At 39.5% G+C, this 22087-nt stretch overlaps 1 protein-coding gene across 1 annotated transcript in view; it reads right to left on the reverse strand.

Moving 5' to 3' along the window:
* Positions 1-2373: 2373 nt before the first annotated feature.
* XK (X-linked Kx blood group antigen, Kell and VPS13A binding protein) overlaps positions 2374-22087 on the reverse strand; it is a 55811-nt gene continuing 36097 nt past the window's right edge. The window contains exon 3 of the mRNA XM_058184460.1: positions 2374-3342. Within this exon, the coding sequence (XP_058040443.1) occupies positions 2585-3342 (758 nt within the window). The 3' untranslated portion in view covers positions 2374-2584. The remainder of the gene's footprint in view (positions 3343-22087) is intronic.

Genomic DNA, 22087 nt, shown 5'->3' on the forward strand with positions numbered 1-22087 from the left:
TGGCACTTTCCAGCTTGGCACTTTCCAGGTGGAGTCTCAGTTCTAACAGATTAAAAGAATTGGAAGGGATCTTGTAGGTCATCTAGTCCAATCCAGGGGTGAAATGCTCCCAGTTCGGACCGGCTTGCCTGATCTGGTAGCGATGGCGGCTGGTGTTTCGGAGAACCGGTAGCAAAAATCCTTGGCCCTGCCCCCTGCCCAGCTGAGCCACGCCATCATCAGAGGTGTTTTTTTTTTACTTTTAAAAGCATCTTTTCTTCAGCCGAAAAAATCCTTTTAAAAGTAAAAAAAAAAAAGCCTTTGATGATTGTGCAGCTCAGCTGGGATCATCAGAACCCTTTAAAAGTTTTTTTTTAACAACCTCTTGGCCAAAGCAGTTGTAAAAAAAAAAGTTTTAAAAGGCTCCTCTGGCGATCCCAGCTGAGTTGCCTGATCACCAGAACCTTTAAAAAACATGTTTTCTACAAGCTCTTCTACCGAAGAGGTTGTTAAAACAATCATTTTAAGAGGTTCTGGGCTGCGATCAGGCAACTTCAGCTGGGATCGTCAGAGGAGCTTTTAAAATCTTTTTTTCCTCTGGCGATCTCAGATGAGTTTCCTGATCATCACAGGCTTTTAAAATCATTTTTTGACAACCTCTTACAACAGCTCTTGCCCATGTCCACCCAATCGCCCCCTCTTACCTAATTACTGTTCCTTGCTTTGCTTCGGCTGCTGCAATCAGTTGCATCAGCTAGTAACTGAATCTGCCTGCCTGCAATCCATTTCCTCGGTGAGCAACTCAATCTGCCTGCCTCCCATTGGGTAAGTAAATGGGGGGAGCTTTAAAAAATATTTAATTGGGGTAAGGAGTTGGTTTTTTTTAGGCAGCAATTTAAAGTTCAGGAAGTTTTAAATTTAGCTGCTTTTATCTAAAACAAGGGTCTCCAACCTTAGTAACTTTAAGGCTTGTGAACTTCAACTCTCAGAGTTCCTTAGCCATCTTTGCTGGCTGAGGAACTCTGGGAGTTGAAATCCACAAACCTTAAAGTTACTAAGGTTGGAGACCCCTGATCTAAAAAATATAAATAAAATAATAAAATAAAATATTTGTGCAGCTTTCTAAGATTCAGTGTGTTTCTGTAGTGTTTCATTCTAACTACACAAGCACACAAAATCTCACAAAGCTGTATGTGGCATTTTGTGTGTGTGTGTGTGTGTGTGTGTGAATCAGTTGTGTTGTGTGTGTGTAAAGTGTGAAAGTTGATTTTTGAGCTTTTTGTGGCTGTGTGAGGTTCCTGATGTTGCAGGGGCCATTTTGGGTGAAGTGCAGCTGCTTTTACATTGTGTGTGAGTCAGTTGTGTTGTGTTGCGTGTGTGTAAAGTGTGAAAGTTGATTTTTGTTACCTCTTATTGTTTTGTATAGTTTGTTTATTATTTTTATTATTTATTGTTATTGGCCACGCCCACCCAGTCATCTGATCACCAAGCATCGGCCACCAATTAAGTCACGCTTACAGAACCGGTAGGGAAAATTTTTAGATTTCACCCCTAGTCCAACCCCCCCAACCCCCCACCATGCCCAAAGAGGAGACCCTACACCATTTCTGACAAATGGCAGTCCAATCTCTTCTTGAAAGCCTCCAGTGATGAAGTTCCCACAACTTCTGAAAGCAAGCTGTCCCATTGGTTGATTGTTCTCACTGTCAGAAAATGTCTCTTTATTTCTAGGTTGAATCTCTCCTTGATCAGTTTCCATCCATTATTCCTTGTCTGGCCTTCAGGTGCCTTTGAAAATAGCTCGATCCCTTTCTCTCTGTAGCAGCCCCTCAAGTATTGGAACACTGCTATCATATCTCCCCTGGTCCTTCTCTTCACTAGACTAGCCATGCCCAGTTCCTGTAATCGTTCTTCATAAGTTTTAGTCTCCATCCCCTAATCATTCTGGTTGCTCTTCTCTGCACTCTTTCTAGAGTCTCTTTTTTAATAGTGTGGTGACCAAAACTGGATGCAGTATTCTAGGTGTGGTCTTACTAATAAGGCTTTATAGAGTGGTATTAGTACATCACATTACTTTATTGTATCTCTCTGTTAATGCAATTTAGGATTGCATTGGATTTTTGGCAGCTGCCACACACTCCTGGCTGGTTATCTACCAGCCTAACTGGTTATCTACTAACACTCCAATTTCCCTCTCACAGTTACTGCTATTAAGCCTGGTTTCATCTAGTCTATATGTGTACTTTTGGTTTTTCTTGCCTAAGTGTAAGACTTTACTTTTCTCTATATTGAATTTCATTTTATTAGCTAGGGCTCAGTGTTCAAGTCTGTCAAGATCCATCTAGATCTTGAGCCTATCATCTAGGGCAATGATGGTGAACCTTTTAGAGACCATATGCCCAAACTGAAATCCAAAAGCCACTTATTTATCGCAAAGTGCCAACACAGCAATTTAACCTGAATACTGAGGTTTTAGTTTAGAAAACACAACTTATATATTACCATCTTTTGTCTTAAAAGAAAAATACAATAACAGAGCTTTCAATGATACAAAGAACTTTTTTATTGAAAAGTAAAAGTTTGCATTTGGCATGCTTTTGAACAATTAATGTGATTTTTGCTGATGTATGGAGGCTGATAATTTGTCTAACCTTGGCTCATACTTTGTAAGTTTGAGAGCAACAAATACAGCAGTCAGGTCATCTTTTAAACTGTTTCTGGTATCAGATTTGATATAATTCAAAGCTGAAAACAACTGCTCACGAGCATAAGATGATCCAAGCAAAGTAAGGAAAGCAATCCCAAGCGCTTTCATTGATTTAAAATTATTTGGCAGAGAATTCCACACTTTAAGGAGTTCATTTTCAGAAATAATTGTGCTGTCCTTTGTCATCCAGTCTATCTTCTCAAGTTTTTCACACAGGCCATAGAATTTATTTTTCCAGATAGAGCTTTCTTGAAATTCCAATAGCTCCATTTCTAGATTTCCTAAATCTAACCAGTGTAAGCAGGAAAGATCAAGTTCTTCAAATTTGGCTTTATCTGGAGAAGTAAGAAAACACAGGATTGTCTCCATTTTACAGAACTGTAAAAATCTGTTACTAAAATTCACCTTTGCAGCTGCTACAGTGCTAGAAAATTCCTTGTAGATTTCCTGATGGCTTTTAGGATTGTCTGCAAATGTTGTAGAATTTTCTAAATGCATTTTTAGATTTGGAAAATATTTCAGCTGCCCCTTTTCAATGTCTCTTTCAAAAACCTGCAGTTTTCTCTCAAATGTTTTGATATCACAAAACATCCTTTTTGCTGTTTTTTCTACACCTTGTAGTTGTTTGTTCAGTACATTGAAGTGCAGTGTAAAATCTGGGGGAAAAAAACTATGGTAAGCCAGGCCATATCAGTGAGCTGTGGATATTCCTGCCCTTTTTCATTTATAAACAGTCTAATTTCATCCAAGCAGGCTGCAAATCTCTCCAATATTCGTTCTCTGCTCAGCCACTGGAGATTACTGTATATAAATAAATAATTATACTGTGCCTAAACCTCCTCAAGAAGTGCTTAAAACTGTTAAAAATTCAGAACACAAGCCATGATGTAATTCACCATTTTTGTGACATCTTTGAGGACATTGTCAAATTTTTTGCTGTTTTCCCTGGCACCAAGAGCTGCTTGATACTGTATAATACAATGGAACTGAATGATTAGATGTTTTGTTTCTTTAACAAAGAACTGTATGAAACCAGATGTTCCCCCACCATAGAAGCTGCCCCATCACTAGTAATTGAAACCACTTTTTCTGGTCTTATGTCTTGTGACAAAAAAGCCTCCATCCCAGCATGGTAGATATCTATCCCTTTTGTTCTTTCAGGCAAAGACACCAGTTTCACCAGCTCTTCTCTCATGATGTAACCAATAGCATAATGCAAAATTATTGCTACCCTTGCATGATTATTTGTATCTGTACTTTCATCCAAGCACATGGAGTAACAGGCTGCCTTTTGTAAATCAATGGGTTAGGGCTAGGGTCACAAGGTCCTTAAGGCTGGGAAGCCTTCCTCCACCTCCTTCGTGCTGCTGTTGTGGCTTAGATGTATCCAAGTGGTAGAATGACACTCCTTGGAACACACACACACACCCCCCAGCCTGGAATAACTACCAAGGAGGTTTGGGGCAGAGGCTTCATCTCCCTGACTCAGCAAAATACAAATTTGTTAGAAAACAGGGCATACCTACTAAGAATTTATTGATCTCATCCCTGGTACTCTGCTTTCCCTGTTAGATCAGGGGTATTTTATTATTATTATTATTATTTATTAGATTTCTATACCGCCCTTCTCCCAAAGGACTCAGGGCGGTGTACAGCCAAAATAAAAACCCAAACAATACAATATACAATTAAAACAAAATTAAAAAACTTATTATACAATTGGCTGAAAACTTTAAAACATTTAAAATTCTAAGAACCCATTAAAATTCATATAAAATTTAGAAATATAAAATATAAATTTAAAAATACAACAAAATTTAAACCAGCCCCTCGCGAGTAAATAAATACGTTTTCAATTCGCGGCGAAAGGTCCGAAGGTCAGATATTTGGCGTAAACCAGGGGGAAGTTCGTTCCAGAGGGTAGGAGCCCCCACAGAGAAGGATCTTCCCCTGGGGGCCGCCAGCCGACATTGTTTGGCAGACGGCACCCTGAGAAGTCCCTCTCTGTGTGAGCGTACGGGTCGGTGGGAGGCATGAGGTAACAGTAGGCGGTCCCGTAAGTACCCAGGCCCTAAGCCATGGAGCGCTTTAAAGGTAGTAACCAAAACCTTAAAGTGCACCTGAGAGACCACAGGCAGCCAGTGCAGTCTGCGCAGGAGTGGTGTTATAAGGGAGCTACGTGGAGCTCCCTCTATCACCCGCGCAGCTGCATTCTGGACTAACTGAAGCCTCCGAGTGCACTTCAAGGGGAGCCCCATGTAGAGAGCATTGCAATAATCCAGGTGAGAGGTGACAAGAGCATGAGTGACTGTGCATAAGGCATCCCGATCAAGGAAGGGGCGCAACTGGCAAACCAGGCGAACCTGGTGAAAAGCCCTCCTGGAGACGGCCGTCAAATGGTCTTCAAACGACAGCCGTTCATCCAGGAGAACACCCAAGTTGCGCACCCTTTCCTTTGGGGCCAATAACTCGCCTCCAACAGTCAGCCGCGGCTGCAGCTGACTGAATCGGGGTGCCGGCATTCACAGCCACTCCGTCTTGGAGGGATTGAGTTTGAGCCTGTTCCTCCCCATCCAGACCTGTACGGCTTCCAAACACCGGGACAGCACTTCAACAGCTTCGTTGGGGTGGCCCGGGGTGGAGAAGTACAGCTGAGTGTCGTCAGCGTACAGCTGGTATCTCACCCCAAAGCCACTGATGATCTCACCCAGCGGCTTCATATAGATATTGAACAGGAGGGGTGAGAGAATCGACCCCTGCGGCACCCCACAAGTGAGGCACCTCGCGGCCGACCTCTGCCCTCCTGTCAACACCATCTGCGACCGGTCAGAGAGATAGGAGGAGAACCACCGATAAACAGTGCCTCCCACTCCCAATCCCCCCAACCGGTGCAGCAAGATACCATGGTCAATGGTATCAAAAGCCGCTGAGAGATCTAACAGGACCAGGGCAGAGGAACAACCCCTGTCTCTGGCCCTCCAGAGATCATCCACCAACGCGACCAAAGCTGTCTCCGTGCTGTATTCGGGTTGGAAGCCGGACTGGAACGGGTCTAGATAGACAGCCTTTTTTTACCTACCACCCACTTTTGTATCTCTGTGAGTAATAAAATTTTCTAACCGCCCACCGGTTCGGGGGGAGATGCGTGAGCTATTCTGGGACGAGGATCTTTTGTTTGCAGTTGCACTATAGCACCATTTAGTTTCACTTACGTAATGTGAACTAAACTTATGCGCGGGTGATGCAAATAGTATATTTTCAGAAAGTTCAGGAATTTTATGAAAATCTAATGAAAATGTTTTTAAATAATGCTATGAACATTTTTAAAAAATTCAATTAAATAAAAAAAAAGGAAAGTGCTTCAGTATCAGACAAAAACCCTACTGCTCACCATGAAAGCTGGAACGCCCACTAGTGGGTGGTAGGGACCAGGTTGACTACCACTGTGTTAGACATTGACAGTTTGCAAGGTTTTCTGTCTGGTCCAGTATTTGAGCGGGAAGAATACTCAAACGTGATTGGCTGAGCTCTCTGGCAGCTCCCTATATAAGGGCAAGCTGTCAGAGATGCTAACTAGTGGATTGTACATAGTTGCCAAATAAAGAGCTGTTGTCTGAAGCCTGTTTCCAGTGTCCTTGTTTTCCCAACTTAACACTGGCGATGAAGGTGGGATTCAGAGAGGAGAACTAAAGCAAAAAGAGCTGACAATGAACATCCAGCCAGGCGGATGTCATGGAAGGGCGGTCATTTTGCATGCCAAATTCAAACGTGAAAAGAGCTGCAACAATGTCTGCATTTCACCCACCTACACCCTTCAATCCGGCGAAAGAAAATTGAGACACTTACATGGCCTGATTCGAGTACTTTGTGGAAGCAAATGATTTTCTGGGGTTGTCGGATAACTGGAAAAGGGCATTATTTCTCAGCCATTGCAGCCACGAAGTATTCGATATGGCAGAATCCCTGTCTGAACCAACCCTGGTATAATCCGTATCTTGGCAAGTGCTTCAGAATGCGCTGAAGACCCACTACACTCTGGCCCCATTGAAGATAGTACGTCGCTATGAATTTCGGCATCGAATGCAGAAAGATGGGGAGTCTATCAACCAATATATGGCAGCACTGCGAAAGGCTGCTGCCCACTGTGAATTCAGAGACTTGAATGACATTCTTTTTTTTATCAGTTTTTTATTGATTTTTTATTCCCCCCCCCCACAGTTTATGAACAGAGTATTGGCCATATCATATCTTATACAATTTAACATATCCAAATACATTTTACTTAGTTACAATTTCTGCCAAAATATTCTTTTTCCATATTTTAATCATCTCTTAATATTTCTATGCTCATTTATATAAACCACATCTTCTTTCGCTCTCAAATTCTAATTTCTCCATTTTTACTAATATATATTCTCTTTATTATTTTTTAGCTAATTCAATTTTTATCCTGATATATTCAAACATGTTTGGGGGTGTCTTTCTTCCATTTCATCTTTTTTGTTTTACAGCAATCTTTCTTCTCTTTCTCATTCTTCTCCCTCCTTTCTTTTATCCTCCCTACTTTCTCCTCTCCTCTCCTACTCCTTCTCTACTTCCCCTTCCTTTCTCCCCTTCTCCCTTCTTCCTCCGTATCTGACCTTCTCTCCTACTCTTATTTCACCTCCCTTTCTTCCTCTCCTCTTCCTTTTCTTCTTTCCCTCTCTCTCCTTCTCCTTTTCTTCCATCTCTCTCCTTCTTATCTCTCTCTATTGCTATATTCATTTTCATTTCAATATTTTTAACTGTGGTGTCCAGACAACCCCGAATTTCCCATTTATTAAGTATATTTTTCAGAATTCCCCTCATATGTTTTAATTATTAACATTATCTTTCCTTTTGTTCCATTTTTACCTTACAGCTTTTTAATTAATACAACCTTCCACCCCTTGTTTTCTTTCAATTCTTATTCCCAGTTCAATAATTATTTTTCTCTTTCATTAGGATACATCATTTACTAATGTTTCAATTTTGTTCCACATTATATCTCTCTTTCAATTGTTTTCACCTATAAACCATTCTAACTTTCACATTTCATCTGCTGGACTATTTTTCTTAAACAGTATACTTCCTTTTTTGCAGTTTTATATCTTGATTTCAATTAATTTCTATGTTCTTTTCTATATTTAAAATATATTTCTTTACCATCCACTATAATTCTCTTCAATTCCATGCATCCTCAGACAGTAAAACATATATCACATTTTATCTTTCACATTTCATCTATTTCTCCATTTTACATTAAAAAGCATATTTTTTTCTGTTTTGCTTCTTACATACACTTCATTTCATCCTTTCTTACTTCCCTTTTACAATAATCTATATATTTCTTCTAATTTACTTCTTGCATCAAATTTCTACAACTATTTTAATTTCTTTTCTGCTATTCATTTTTCTTCCTCTTTTAACCATTTTCTTTCAGTCTCTCCAAAATTTCGTTTCTTTTTTTTTTTATTGAAAAAGTTTTTACAAAAAAAAGCTTTTCCCCCCTCCCCCCTCTACCCCCCTCACTCCTCCCTTCAAAAAACCCCTCCCCCCAGACTTCCCGGAACAAACACAAGGTACAGTTTAAAAATAAAACAATCATATGCTAAAAATTTTCCCTCCTAACTCGGTTATACTCCTGCAATCTCATCAAATCCTAACCTCCCCCATAACAATCAGAAATAATACATCCTAATCATTCAAAGGCAGTCTGATATCTCTTAGTCTGGTATCTATTTTGGATATAGTCAATCCATTTTTTCCATTCATTTAAGTATCTTTCTTGTGTATTGTCTTTCAAAAAGGCTGAGATTTTTGCCATCTCAGCCAAATTAGCAACTTTCAATATCCATTCTTCTATTGTAGGTAGTTCTTTTTTCTTCCAATACTGTCCTATCAGTAGTCTTGCCGCTGTTACTAAATTTAAAATCAATTTAGTCTCAATTACTGTACAGTCCGTGATAATTCCTAATAAAAAAATTGCGGTAGGAACTTTATCTTTTTTTTCAAAACATTTTGTATAATCCACCAAATTCTTATCCAAAAAGTCTTAATGTTCTTGCAAGTCCACCAAATATGAAAATATGTAGCATCATCACAATTACATCTCCAACATTTTGCTTGCATATCTGGATACATACACGATAGCTTCTTAGGATCTAAATGCCATCTATAAAACATTTTATAAAAATTTTTCCTTAAATTCTGTGCCTGCGTAAATTTAACATTTCTAACCCAATTTTTTTCCCAGGTTTCCAACAATATTGGCTCCTGAAAATTTTGTGCCCACTTTATCATACAGTCTTTTACCAAGTCCCTTTCAGAATCTATTTCAAGTAACACATTATACAATCTCTTTATATGCTCCTGAGACTGGTTTCTAATTTGCTTTACCAAATTTTCCTCATTCTGCACTATACCAATTTTCTGATCTTCCTTCCATCTAGCACGTAATTGCCCATATTAAAACCAAGTATAATTTTTCCCTTCTTCTTTTAATACGTGCAGAGATTTTAATTGCAAACTACCTCTTTCAGTATACAAAAGATCTTTATATGTAATCATTTCCTGATCCTGTTCTATATATATATTCTCTATTGTATGTCTGGGACTTGCCCACATAGGAACCTTATAATTTAGTTTCTAAGAGTATTTTTTCCAGACACGCAAGAGAGCAGTTCTTAAGACATAATTTTTAAAAGCCTTAAATATAAAATCAATACGTGAAAAGGATTGATGCCTATCAGAGAAAAATATCCTATCAGAGGAGTCTCTTTCCTCCAAGTTCCGCAGTCTCCATACATCTCTCAACTCAAAATCTTCTATCATCTCAAAAAAAGATTTAGGCAGCTTTGCATTTGCAGGTATCTTCTTGGAAGAAATCTCTTGTTCTTTCGTGTATCTATTACTCCATTCCAATCTCCTAATATGATATACGATCTATAGTCCCATAGAATCAACTTATCATGCAACATTCTGTAGTATTTTTCTTGTTGCTGATTAGGTGCATATATACCAAGCAAAAGAATCTTTTTTGTTTCTAGTGTAAGTGCAATATATCTTCCATGAATATCTGCATCTATTAACTTGGCTGGTATGTCCTTTCTCAAATATACCACTATACCATTTTTCTTATCCAAAGCTGAAGCAACAAAATGTTTGCCTAATTTTGAGTTTATTAATTATTTTTGATCTGATAGTTTAATATGTGTCTCTTATAAACAAATCACACCATTTTTAAATTGTTTCAAATAATGAAATATTTTTCTTCTTTTCTGGGCTGAATTCAAACCATTGACATTCCAGGTCAAAATTTTATTTGCCATTACTGGCCTCCTGAAGCTTTTGAACAATCAGCTGAAGATCCTCCTCCCGTATCTTTGGCTTTGCTCCTCCCACCGCTTCTGTAGTAAAATCCTGACCTTTGCTTTGAATGTGTTGCTCCTTTTCTTTATGCTTGAGGGCTCCCCTTGTCACCCTTTGTTCTTGTGGCTGTTCCTCAGATGATAACATCAATGGGGTCACCTCAGCTTCCACACTCATTTGACTCTCTTGAAATCTTTTTTCTATTACTTCTATTTCAACTTTCAACACAGTAGAGAGAAAATCTTTAGCCTTAAGCACAGTATCAATATGATATCTTCTTCCTTGATAATACACTATCAAACCAACTGGTACCTCCCATGTAAATTGAATCTGGTGCTTTTTAAGTTCTTGTGTAAAAAATATAAAGTCTTTCCTATTCCTTAGCATCTTAGGAGGAATCTCTTTCAAATCCTTCAAATCCTGTTCTCCTATTTTCAACTTTTTCTGATATGCAACTTGCAAGATCTGATTTCTCATTGTTCTTTTCACAAAATAAACCACAATGTCTCTATGAAGTTTCTTCTGCCTAGCAATCCACGAATTAACTCTGTATATTTTATCAATTTGATAAGCAACCTCTTGTGGGTCAGATTCAATAAATTCAGCCAGAGCTTCTGATAAAATTTTCTTTAAATCTTCACCTTTTTCCTCCTGTAACCCCCTGATTGTCAGAGCTCCTTCCATCATCCTATACTGCATCACCACCACCTGATCTTCATTTTTATCCAATTTTGTTTGCATTCCTCCCATTTTATTTTCTAATTGCTGATTTGACTGGCCAATTTCTTGCACCTCCTCCTCCAACCCCTCCAGTTTTTTTGTTAGACCTTGAAAAGCCATCAAAATATCTTCTCTTATTTTTTTATTATTTTCCATCATCTCCTTAAACTTATCTTCAAACATTTTCCCTTGCTCCTTAAGCATATCTTCCAAAGCTACTTCAGATCCCCTTCTGCCAGCAGTCTTAGGTGGTTTAGTAGCCATCTCAATTTTTAAAGTCAAAAGTTTAACTTTAAAACTTTTCTTTTTCCCTTTGGATATGGGAAAGCTCAGTTCATTACAATCCACAAATAATGTTTCTTAGTTACGCAGCTAGCTTCCGACTTTCACTTCCTCTCAGACGCCATTTTAAACAGTAAATTAAAGCAGAGGAAAAAAAGTTTTTCTTTTTAAAGGGTAGAAGTCAGGAATACTTGCGATTCAATAATTGTTCACTCGCGCTCATTCCGTCTGCATGTAAAAATCCACAGAAAAAATCAATTGGGCAGAGATGGACACTTTCTTCTTTTCCTGCTTCTGCAGGAGTGCGCTGAAGTTTGGAGCTCGGCGGAGTTCAGTGGGACTCAACCCTCCGGGGCTCTGCTTCACAAAGCCAAGCCCCTGGGGAGATCTACCACTCTCCCGCCACTCTGTACTCTCCCTTTCTCCCAGGGAGAGTGCTTGAAGCCAGCAAACAGCTGATTTTCGCTTTTACGAAGTTTCAGCATGGAGCGCCTTGTTTAGGTGCCCGACAAAGAAAGTGGCACCACTGGAAGTCCAAAATTCGATTTCTTAATACTTTCCTCCATTTCTCCCATTCTCTTATCTTCTTTTTTTTCTTTTTCTTGTATCTTCCTTTCCACCTCCTTTCTCTAATTTTTACTCTTTTAATTCCCCCCTCAATCTTTCCCCATTTCCTCCTCTTCTCTTCTTTTTTGAGAAATACTTTCCCCTATCTATTCTTAGTCTGTCACTGTCAATCCCAATGTAATCATCTATTTTTTTACTCTTTTAATTTTCTCTCTCAATCTTTTCCCGTTTCCTTTTCTCTTCTTTTTTGAAAGATATTTCCCCCATCCATTTTTATTCTGTCACTGTCAATCCCAGTGTAGTCATCGATGTTTTTATCTTCAATTATCTCCTTTTCAGCATTGTATTCTTGTTCCTCTTGCTTCTCCTTCATAATTTCTTCATCCTTTTTTTTTACTTTTTAATCACTCCTCCGCTTCTTTATTTCTCTTAAACGACTCTCACACCATTTGAAGCATCTCCCTTAATTCCTCATACTCATCCTCCCAACTCTCCGTATTCTCAATTTAAGGAGAAAGGATTTTTAAATTTATTATTTTAACATATATAGTTCAAATTCAAGTCCATATAATGTCTTTTTTTCTTTATAATGTCCAGTTCAGATGTTTCTTTAAGCCATTCTAATTTAAATCTTTGTTCTTCTCACTTATTTTTTGAAGTCGTACTGCAGCTGTTTAAAAAACTCTCCTCCAGTTGATTCCCATGGTAGTCTAAGAAATGCGATATTTTCTTTCCTCCAGCAGATGTCTCTCTCCAATTCACAAGTCCCCAGCAACAAAATGTCACTTGATAATCCACAAAGATAATTACTTCCTCTTCCTCAATTAAGTCCTTTTGTTAGTAAAGGATGCTTTTCCTCAATTTTCTTTTCCTTTTATTATTTTCTTCCAGGTCCAATTTTAAATCCAGATGGAAAGTTATTCCTTTTAGGGCATTAATCTTAAAATTCCTCTTTGCTTTTAGTTTTCCTTCACTTTAAATTTCCACGTGCCAATTAGCCATTAATTTCAAGTTGGAACTTTTTTTAAGCTTTAAAAAGTTTTCTTCTTACGTGTGAGTTGGCCAATCGCTCACCCAGTAACCATACTCCATTCAATCACCGCTCCTGCTCAATTCTTTTGTGTGGCCGGCCCAGCTTTTGACAGCTCCTAATGGCTGTCTTCCCTCGCCGCTGGGTCAGAGGCTAATGCCGGCACTCCAGGGAATTTGCAACTTCCCTGTTCACACTGGCCAGTGCCTCCCTTCTTCACTGTCTCTACAGGACAGCTATGATTCATTCAGCTGATTTGATCCCCAAATCAGCTGAGATATCAGCATTTTCCTGGAGCACCAGGATCCACGCTGTACCACCACGATGCTGGCCACACACACACCCTCCAGAAATATCTGAGACTTGAATGACATTCTATTAAAACAACTTATCTGCAGAGTACAAGAACTCTGTTTACAACAAAGGATGCTTGCCAAGATGAACCCGACTCTGCAAACCACCTTGGATGAGGCAAGGGCCTCCGAATTATCTAACAGAGCAGCCGAATCGCTCCAGAAGCTCACCACAGCCCCAGCGGCGGTGAAACATACAGCCACCGTACATAAGGGACAATACCAGGATGACGAATCCAAAGGAAATGAGGACAAAGTCTATCATACTGATAGAAGAAGGGCCCCAGAGCAAGACAGCAAAACAATCATGTGCCAGCTGTGGGGGTCAGCACCCACGAGCCTCCTGCTGATACTGCAATGCCATCTGCAAAAGGTGTGAGCGGAAAGGGCACTTAGCTAGAGTCTGCTGGGCACCCCTGCCCAGTAACTGCAGGGATACCCGAGAGACTGTCCTGCTGGAAGCACCGAAGCTGTATAAACAGGACACTAATGGAAGCTAAAGCAGGCAAATAATAAGACAAGAACTCCAGACACCAATCAAACAAGAATTGGCCAAGTCAGCACACCATCTCAAAAGAAGCTAAGCATGACAATACAAATTGAAGGGTTGCCATGGAGATGGAGATAGACATGGGGTCCTCAGAGACCATCATATCATGGCAAGCATTGAAAAAGGCAATACCGAGGTTCCAGAAATGGCAGCTGACCTGGCCACAACTAAAACTAAGTGATTTCCAAGGGAACTGTATTCCTGTGTTGGGCTGCGTATTGTTCAACATAAAGTACAAGTTCCAAGGAAGACTGTCCTTAACGATGGTTCAGGTAACCTCCTGAACCTGCTGGGACTGGACTGGTTCAGTGCCCTTGGATTGGGGGTTACTGGCATCAACACCGTCGCCAGTGCTGCTGCAGACGACCTGATCCAGGAGTTCCAGGACATGTTCTGCCCAGAGCTCTGCAAGTATGTGGGCACCCCTATATCTTTTAGCTTGGACCTTAGCATTACACCCATCAGAATGAAACTACAGAAGGTTCCATTTGCATTAAAACCCAAGATTGACTTAGAACTAGACAAGTTAATCCAACAAGGCATTCTCAAACCAGTTGACCATGCCAAATGGGAGACCCCCATCATAACTCCCATTAAAGGGGACGGGTCTCTGCGCATCTGCGCTGACTATAAGTGCACAATTAATAAGGCACTTCAGCAGAGTGCCTACCCTGTGCCAGTCATCCAGCATTTATTACATTCTCTAGGCCCCAGAACCATTTTTGCAAAATTACACCTCATGCAGGCGTATCAGCAACTGCTGGTAGATGGCACTACTGCCAAGGCTGAAAGCATCATAATGCATAGGGGGGCTTTTAAATGTCACCGACTACAGTTTGGGGTTAGCATCACCCCAGGAATTTTTCTGAGTGTTACGGAACGGCTTTTATTTAAAATCTCTGGGGTAGTGCCTTATTTTGACCATGTGCTGATAACTGCTAGCAAAAAACAGCAGCTTTACTCCCGGTTACGGGAAGTGCTGACTAAATTCCGCTCTGCGGGATTCCACGTTAAAGGCAGTAAATGTCAAATCAGAGTCAGGGAGGTAGAATTCTTGGGGTACAGAATCACCAGGGTGGGCATACACCTGATGAAAAGCAAAATCCGAGCAATACAAGAGGTGCCCATGCCTAAGAACCAGACTGAGCTGAAGGCATTCCTAGGTTTGCTGAACTTCTACAGTGTCTTCCTCAAAAACAAAGCTACAGTTGCAGAACCACTCCACAAACTGCTGGCTAAGCGGTCCCCATGGGTTTGGGGGCACAGAGAAGCTGCTGCATTTCGAGCAGTCAGGCAGCTGTTTTCTGCTGACAGCTTCTTGATCCAATACAATGACATGTTGCCCATTGTGGTGGTTTGTGATGCTTCACCCTTTGGTGTGGGGGCAGTCCTCAGCCACTGCCTTCCAAATGGAACCAAAGCCCCGGTAGCCTACTTCTCCAGAACTCTGTCTAGCATGGAGAGGAACTACAGCCAGCTGGACAGGGAAGCGCTAGCTGCGATTGCCGGGGTCAAAAGGTTTCATGACTACTTGTTTGGGAGGGATTTTGAATTGGTGACTGACCATATGCAACTGTTGGGGCTTTTGGCTGGGGATCATCCTACTCCTGTGGTCATGTCCCCTAGATTCACACAGTGGGCCATTTTCCTCTTGGCTTACAGTTACAAACTCTCCCACTGACCAGGAAAGACTATGGGGCACACTGATGCCCTTAGCCATTGCCCTCTGCCTGAACTGTTGGACGATCCTACACCAAGCGATCCGGTTTTACTTATTGACTGTCTTGATGCTAAGCTTGTGACTTCTGCCAAAGTGGCCAAGCACTCAGCTAAAAATGCTATGTTTAAGACTCTTTTGAACTGGGTGCAGAGGGGATGGCCAAAAGGTTTGGTGGGTGCTGAATTTGTACCATTTATTGCTAAATAGAATAGAATAGAATAGAATTTTTATTGGCCAAGTGTGATTGGACACACAAGGAATTTGTCTTGGTGCATATGCTCTCAGTGTAAATAAAAGAAAAGATACGTTCATCAAGGTACAACATTTACAACACAATTGATGGTCAATATATCAATATAAATCATAAGGATTGCCAGCAACAAAGTTACAGTCATACAGTCATAAGTGGAAAGAGATTGGTGATGGGAACTATGAGAAGATTAATAGGAGTGCAGATTTAGTAAATAGTTCGACAGTGTTGAGGGAATTATTTGTTTAGCAGAGTGATGGCCTTCGGGAAAAAACTGTTCTTGTGTCTAGTTGTTCTGTTGTGCAGTGCTCTATAGCGTCGTTTTGAGGGTAGGAGTTGAAACTGTTTATGTCCAGGATGTGAGGGATCTGTAAATATTTTCACGGCCCTCTTCTTGATTCGTGCAGTATACAGGTCCTCAATGGAAGGCAGGTTGGTAGCAATTATTTTTTCTGCAGTTCTAATTATCCTCTGAAGTCTGGGTCTTTCTTGTTGGGTTGCAGAACCGAACCAGACAGTTATAGAGGTGCAAATGACAGACTCAATAATTCCTCTGTAGAACTGAATCAGCAGCTCCTTGGGCAGTTTGAGCTTACTGAGTTGGCGCAGAAAGAACAGTCTTTGTTGTCCTTTTTTGATGATGGTTTTGATGTTAGCTGTCCATTTTAGATCTTGCGATATGATAGAACCTAGAAATTTAAAGATTTCTACTGTTGATACTGTGTTGTCTAATATTGCGAGAGGTGGAAGGCTGAAGAGGTTGTAGAAAAAAATGCTTTTAAAAGTAAAAAAAAAAAGTTGGCCATGCTCACCCAGTCACATTACTCTCCCACCAAGCCATGCCCACAGAACCAGTAGTAACAAATTTTACATTTCACCCTTGGCTCCCCACCAGGGATCTAGGGTGTTAGCTATTCCTGCCAGTTTGGTATCATTTGGTAAGTTTCCCTTCTATTCCTTCATCTAAGTCGTTTATGAAGATATTGAAGAGTACTGAGCCTAAGACGGAACCTTGCGGTACCCCACTGCTTACTTATTGCCCTATACATTGTAAGCCGCCCTGAGTCTTTGGAGAAGGGCGGGGTATAAATGTAAACAAACAAACAAACAAACAAACTTTCCTCCATGTAGATCTAGACCCATTAAGGACTACTCGTTGAGTATGATTTGCCAGCCAGTTATCTATCTATCTGGTGATGATGATATCTATCCCACTTTTTTCTAATTTACCAAGAATGCCTTGCTGAAGTCTAAGTATATTATGTCCACAGTATTTCGTTGGTCTACTAATTTAGTTAATATGTTGAAGAATGAAATAAGATTGGTTTGGCATGATCTATTTTTAACAGACTCATGCTGACTGCTAGTTATTACTTTACTTGTTTCTAAATGTTGGCAGATCTGTTATTTTTATTATCTTTTCCAGCATCTTCCTGGGTATCGATGTTAGGCTAATTGGTCTGTAGTTTCCTGGATCTGTTCTTTTTTACTTTTTTGAAGATGGGAACCACATCATCTTTTTTTCAGTCCTCTGGTAGTTCCTCAGTGCTCCAGGATTTTTGAAAGATATAGTTCAGTGGTTCTGAGATCTCATCTGCCAGCTCCTTTAAAACTCTGGGATGTAATCCGTCAGGTTCCGGTAATTTGTATTCATCAAGATCAGACAGGTTTTCTCTTACTATTTTTTTGTGTGTGTGTGCTTATTTTAACTTTTATTTCTAGTTAAATAAATTTCCAGTAGGTTGGGCTATAGTTTCTTTTTGCGTGAAGACCGATGCATAGATGCATAGAATCTTCACCCATATCTTCAATAAATCACTAGAGATGTGCTATGTTCCTTCTTGCTTCAAACGCTCTACCATCATCCCAATGCCGAAGAAGCCCACCATCAAGGAACTGAATGACTACAGACCAGTTGCTTTAACATCTGTAGTCATGAAAGCCTTTGAAAGGCTAGTGCTTTCCTACTTGAAAACCATCACAGATTTGTTGTTAGACCCCTTGCAATTTGCATACCGAGCAAATAGATCAACAGATGATGCTATTAATATGGCTCTGCACTACATCTTACAACATCTTGAATCTCCAAAGACTTATGTAAGGGTCCTCTTTGTAGACTTTAGTTCAGCATTCAATACCATCATTCCAGACACTCTTCTAACTAAGCTAAACCAGCTACAGGTACCTGAACAGACTTGTAAGTGGATCACAAGCTTCCTAACAAACAGGAAGCAGCAGGTAAAGTTAAGCGAATAACTTCAGATACCTGTACAATTAGCACAGGGCCCACCCAAGGCTGTGTGCTCTCCCCACTTCTCTTCTCTCTGTATACCAATGACTGCATCTCCAACGATCCATCTGTTAAACTACTGAAGTTCGCAGATGACACAACAGTGATTGGTCTCATTAGAGACAATGACGAATCCGCATATAGATGTGAGGTCGAACGACTAGCCTTGTGGTACAACCGTAACAATCTGGAACTGAACACACTCAAAACTGTAGAAATGGTGGTAGACTTTAGGAGAAATCGTTCCATATTTCCACCTCTCACAATACTTGACAACACAGTATCAGCAGTAGAAACCTTCAAATTTCTAGGTTCTATCATATCGCAAGATCTAAAATGGACAGTTAACATCAAAAACATCATCAAAAAAGGACAACAAAGACTCTTCTTTCTGCGCCAACTCAGAAAGCTCAAACTGCCCAAGGAGCTACTGATCCAGTTCTACAGAGGAATTATTGAGTCTGTCATTTGCACCTCTATAACTGTCTGGTTCGGTTCTGCAACCCAACAAGAAAGACACAGACTTCAGAGGATAATTAGAACTGCAGAAAAAATAATTGCTACCAACCTGCCTTCTATTGAGGACCTATATACTGCACAAATCAAGAAGAGAGCTGTGAAAATATTTACAGATCCCTCACATCCTGGACATAAACTGTTTCAACTCCTACCCTCAAAATGACGCTATAGAGCACTGCACACCAGAACAACTAGGCACAAGAACAGTTTTTTCCCGAAGGCCATCACTCTGCTAAACAATTAATTCCCTCAACACTGTCAAACTATTTACTAAATCTAGACTACTATTAATCTTCTCATCATTTCCCTCACCAATCTCTTTCCACTTATGACTGTATGACTGTAACTTTTTGTTGCTATCATTAAGGGTTAAATTGTACCCTATGACCATCATTTACGTTGTAAATGTTGTACCTTGATGAAGGTATTTCTTTTTCTTTTTCTTTTATTTACACTGAGAATATATGCACCAAAAAAAATTCTTTGTGTGTCCAATCACACTTGGCCAATAAATTCTCTTCTCTTCTCTTCTCTTCTCTTCTCTTCTCTTCTCTTCTCTTCTCTGCTGTCTGTTACTTCCTGCCGTCTTCTCTCTTTAGTGAACTGACTGTTTCCTTGATTTTTTTCTTGTTATTTATACGTTAGAAGATTTTTTTAAAAATTATCTTTGACTTTTGTTGCAAGTCTTTGTTCATTCTGAGTCTTTCCTTTCCTGACTTCATCTGTGCAGATTCAGGCTATCTGCTGTTATTCTGCCTTAGTTGTCTTTCCATTTTTTGTACTTGTACTTTTTGTCTTTCAATTTGTCCGAGAGATCTTCGTGCAGCCATGCTGGTTTCTTCTTGGATTTATTGTTTTTCTTTTTCAATAGTATTGTGCTGATATGGGCTTTCATGATCATATTTTTCAGAGTTTTCCAAGATTCTTGAGTTGTTTTCCCCTTTAGGATTTTCATCCGAGGAATCTTTCCCAAGTTCTCTCTGAATTTGTTAAAATCAACTCTTTTAAAATCTAAGACTCTGGTATCATTATGTTCTATTGCTTGTGATTGCATTATGTTGAATTCTAGTATGATACGGTCACTCTCACCCAAAGTTTCTGCAATTTCAACTCCCTCTATCATTTTTTTCTTTGTTTGTAAGAATTAAGACCAGTATGGCTGTCCCGCTAATTCCGTCCTCTATCTTTTGGACAAGTTGTCAGCTAGGTTGGTTAGGAACCTATTTGATTTCTCACTTGGTGAGGAGTTAGTTCTCCACTCCTTGAATACAACAAAATACCTTATGCCACCAGACTTGAAATCTTGGGTTTAGAAAACTTAGAACTCTGACGCTTTCGACAGGACCTGTGTTTAACTCATAGAATCATCTATTGCAATGTCCTTCCTGTTGAAGACTACTTCAGCTTCAATCGCAACAATACAAGAGCAAATAGATTTAAACTTAATGTTAACCGCTTCAATCTTGATTGCAGAAAATATGACTTATGTAACAGAGTTATTAATACATAATACTACCTGACTCTGTGGTCTCTTCTCAAAATCCCCAAAGCTTTAACCAAAACCTGTCTACTATTGACCTCACCCCATTCCTAAGAGGTCTGTAAGGGGCGTGCATAAGAGCATAAACATGCCTACCATTCCTGTCCTATTGTTTCCTTTCACTATATCCAATTAATATAGTTATTACATACTTATGTTCATATATATGCTTATATATTATATAGTTATTTTCATGCATATGCTTATATATACTGTTGTGACAAAAATAAATAAATAAAATAAAAAATGTCATGGTAATTGAAGTCCCCCATTACTATTGTAGTGTATTTCCTACATATATTTGTTAGTTGGTTAGCAAAAAGGATATCTATTTGTTCTGCTTGATTGGGTGGCCTATAGTATACACCTATGGCCATATCATTCTTTTTTTCTTTTACATTGACCCATATGCATTCTAGGAGGTTTTTGTCTTTGGTTTCGTGCATTTCTGTACCAATATAGTGGTCCTTTAAATACAGAACAACTCCACCTTCTCTTTTATGGGGTCTGATATTTTTGAACAGTTTGTATCCATCTATCGGTATGTTCCAGTCATGGGTTTCATCCCACCAAGTTTCTGTTATTCCAACTATATCCTATCTACCACATGTATTAATAGTTCAAGTTCATCCTGTTTGTTCCCCAGACTTTGTGCATTTGTATATAGGCACTTGAGATCTTTATGTCTAACTCTAGTTATGCTTCCTATGCCTCCTATTTGGTGTTTGAGTTTGTCTTCCTTCTCATCCCTCCTTACTTCATTATTTGAATTCTTTGTTCTCTTACTGGATGTTGTCCTTTTATTGGCAGTACAGATGAAAAAACTACTTGTGCATCTAATTCCTTGACTTTCTTGCCTACAATTGCCTTACGATTCTGCTCGTAATCACTCAATGTTGTTTTCAAGTCCATTTTTGTGTCATTCGTCCCTACATGTAGTAGTAGAAAAGGGTAGTAATCTGTGGGTTTTATTATTTTGGTTAGGTTCTCAGCCACATCTTTGATTTTTGCTCCAGAGAGACAACATATCTCTCTGGATTGACTGTCTGTTCTACAGATAGCTGGTTCTGTTCCCTTGAGAATTGAATCTTCTATCACCAACATTTCCCTTCTTTTTTTCCTAGGGAGGCTTGGGGTATTTTTCTATCTATCACAGAAGCATTTGATGGTGCTACTTTTTAAGGAATATTTAATGATATTTCTTTTCTATGTGTTTTCATGTTTTCTTCCAGGGGGAGTCCATGAAATCAATTGCTTAGCACCAGTGGGGCTGCATCAGAGTGGATTAGGTTGGAGAGGGGTTTTGTACTATGTTTGTGGTTTTTTCTATGAGTGACATGTTTCCATCTGTCTTCTTGCAGGAGTGTCAAACTCACGGCCCATTGGCTGGATGTGTCAGGTGCTGGCCATGTCCACCCTCAGTTTAGCGAAGGGGGGAGAAGTCCTGATACGTCATGTGATGACATGATGATGTGAGTTTGATACCCATGCTCTAAGGGATCAATTCTTTTAGAAGTTGTTCTACTATTCATGATCTGCACCTGCCTAGAAAAACGGGAAGTTGAGTAAGCAAACCAGAGAAAAAAGAAATAGCACCATTACATTGTGGTTACAAGCTTTAGTTAAACTCAATGTTTGAAAAAAGAATGCCCCCTTCTGGACATTCCAATTATTATTAAAGACACCAAAATAAAGTAGGAGGAGGAAGCTTTCAAATGCATCAAAATTTGGTAAAGAAGGAACAAGTTTAGCAATCAGCCTTTATAGATTTTACACATCATATTGTTATTGAAATCACTATTTCTGAATCTTTGGATATATGGAGACAATTTTATCTGTCATCATAAAATATGCTAAAAAAGAAAGATAAGAGTGGAAGTATGCTTACGAGAACAAGTTTGAAAGAAAACAAAAGTGAATTGAAAAGAATAATCTAGAAGTGTCTTTATAGAAGCTGCCTGATTATTGAGGGTATAATGTGTGGGGTAAAAGTCCTTGGTGGGCTGATTAAATACATTGAGGAAACACAGTGTATCTTTTTCTGCAAATATGGCTCCTTAAACTACACCTGTCTTGGGCTACCAACAACTTATAATAGGGAAATCTAAACTGCTAAATTTAGTTGGATTTTGCTTTGCATATTGTTTATCCACCTAAACATCACATTAGATGATGATATGTCATTTAGAAA

This window comes from Ahaetulla prasina, chromosome 5, assembly GCF_028640845.1.
Source record: "Ahaetulla prasina isolate Xishuangbanna chromosome 5, ASM2864084v1, whole genome shotgun sequence".
Taxonomy (NCBI): Eukaryota; Metazoa; Chordata; class Lepidosauria; order Squamata; family Colubridae; genus Ahaetulla; species Ahaetulla prasina.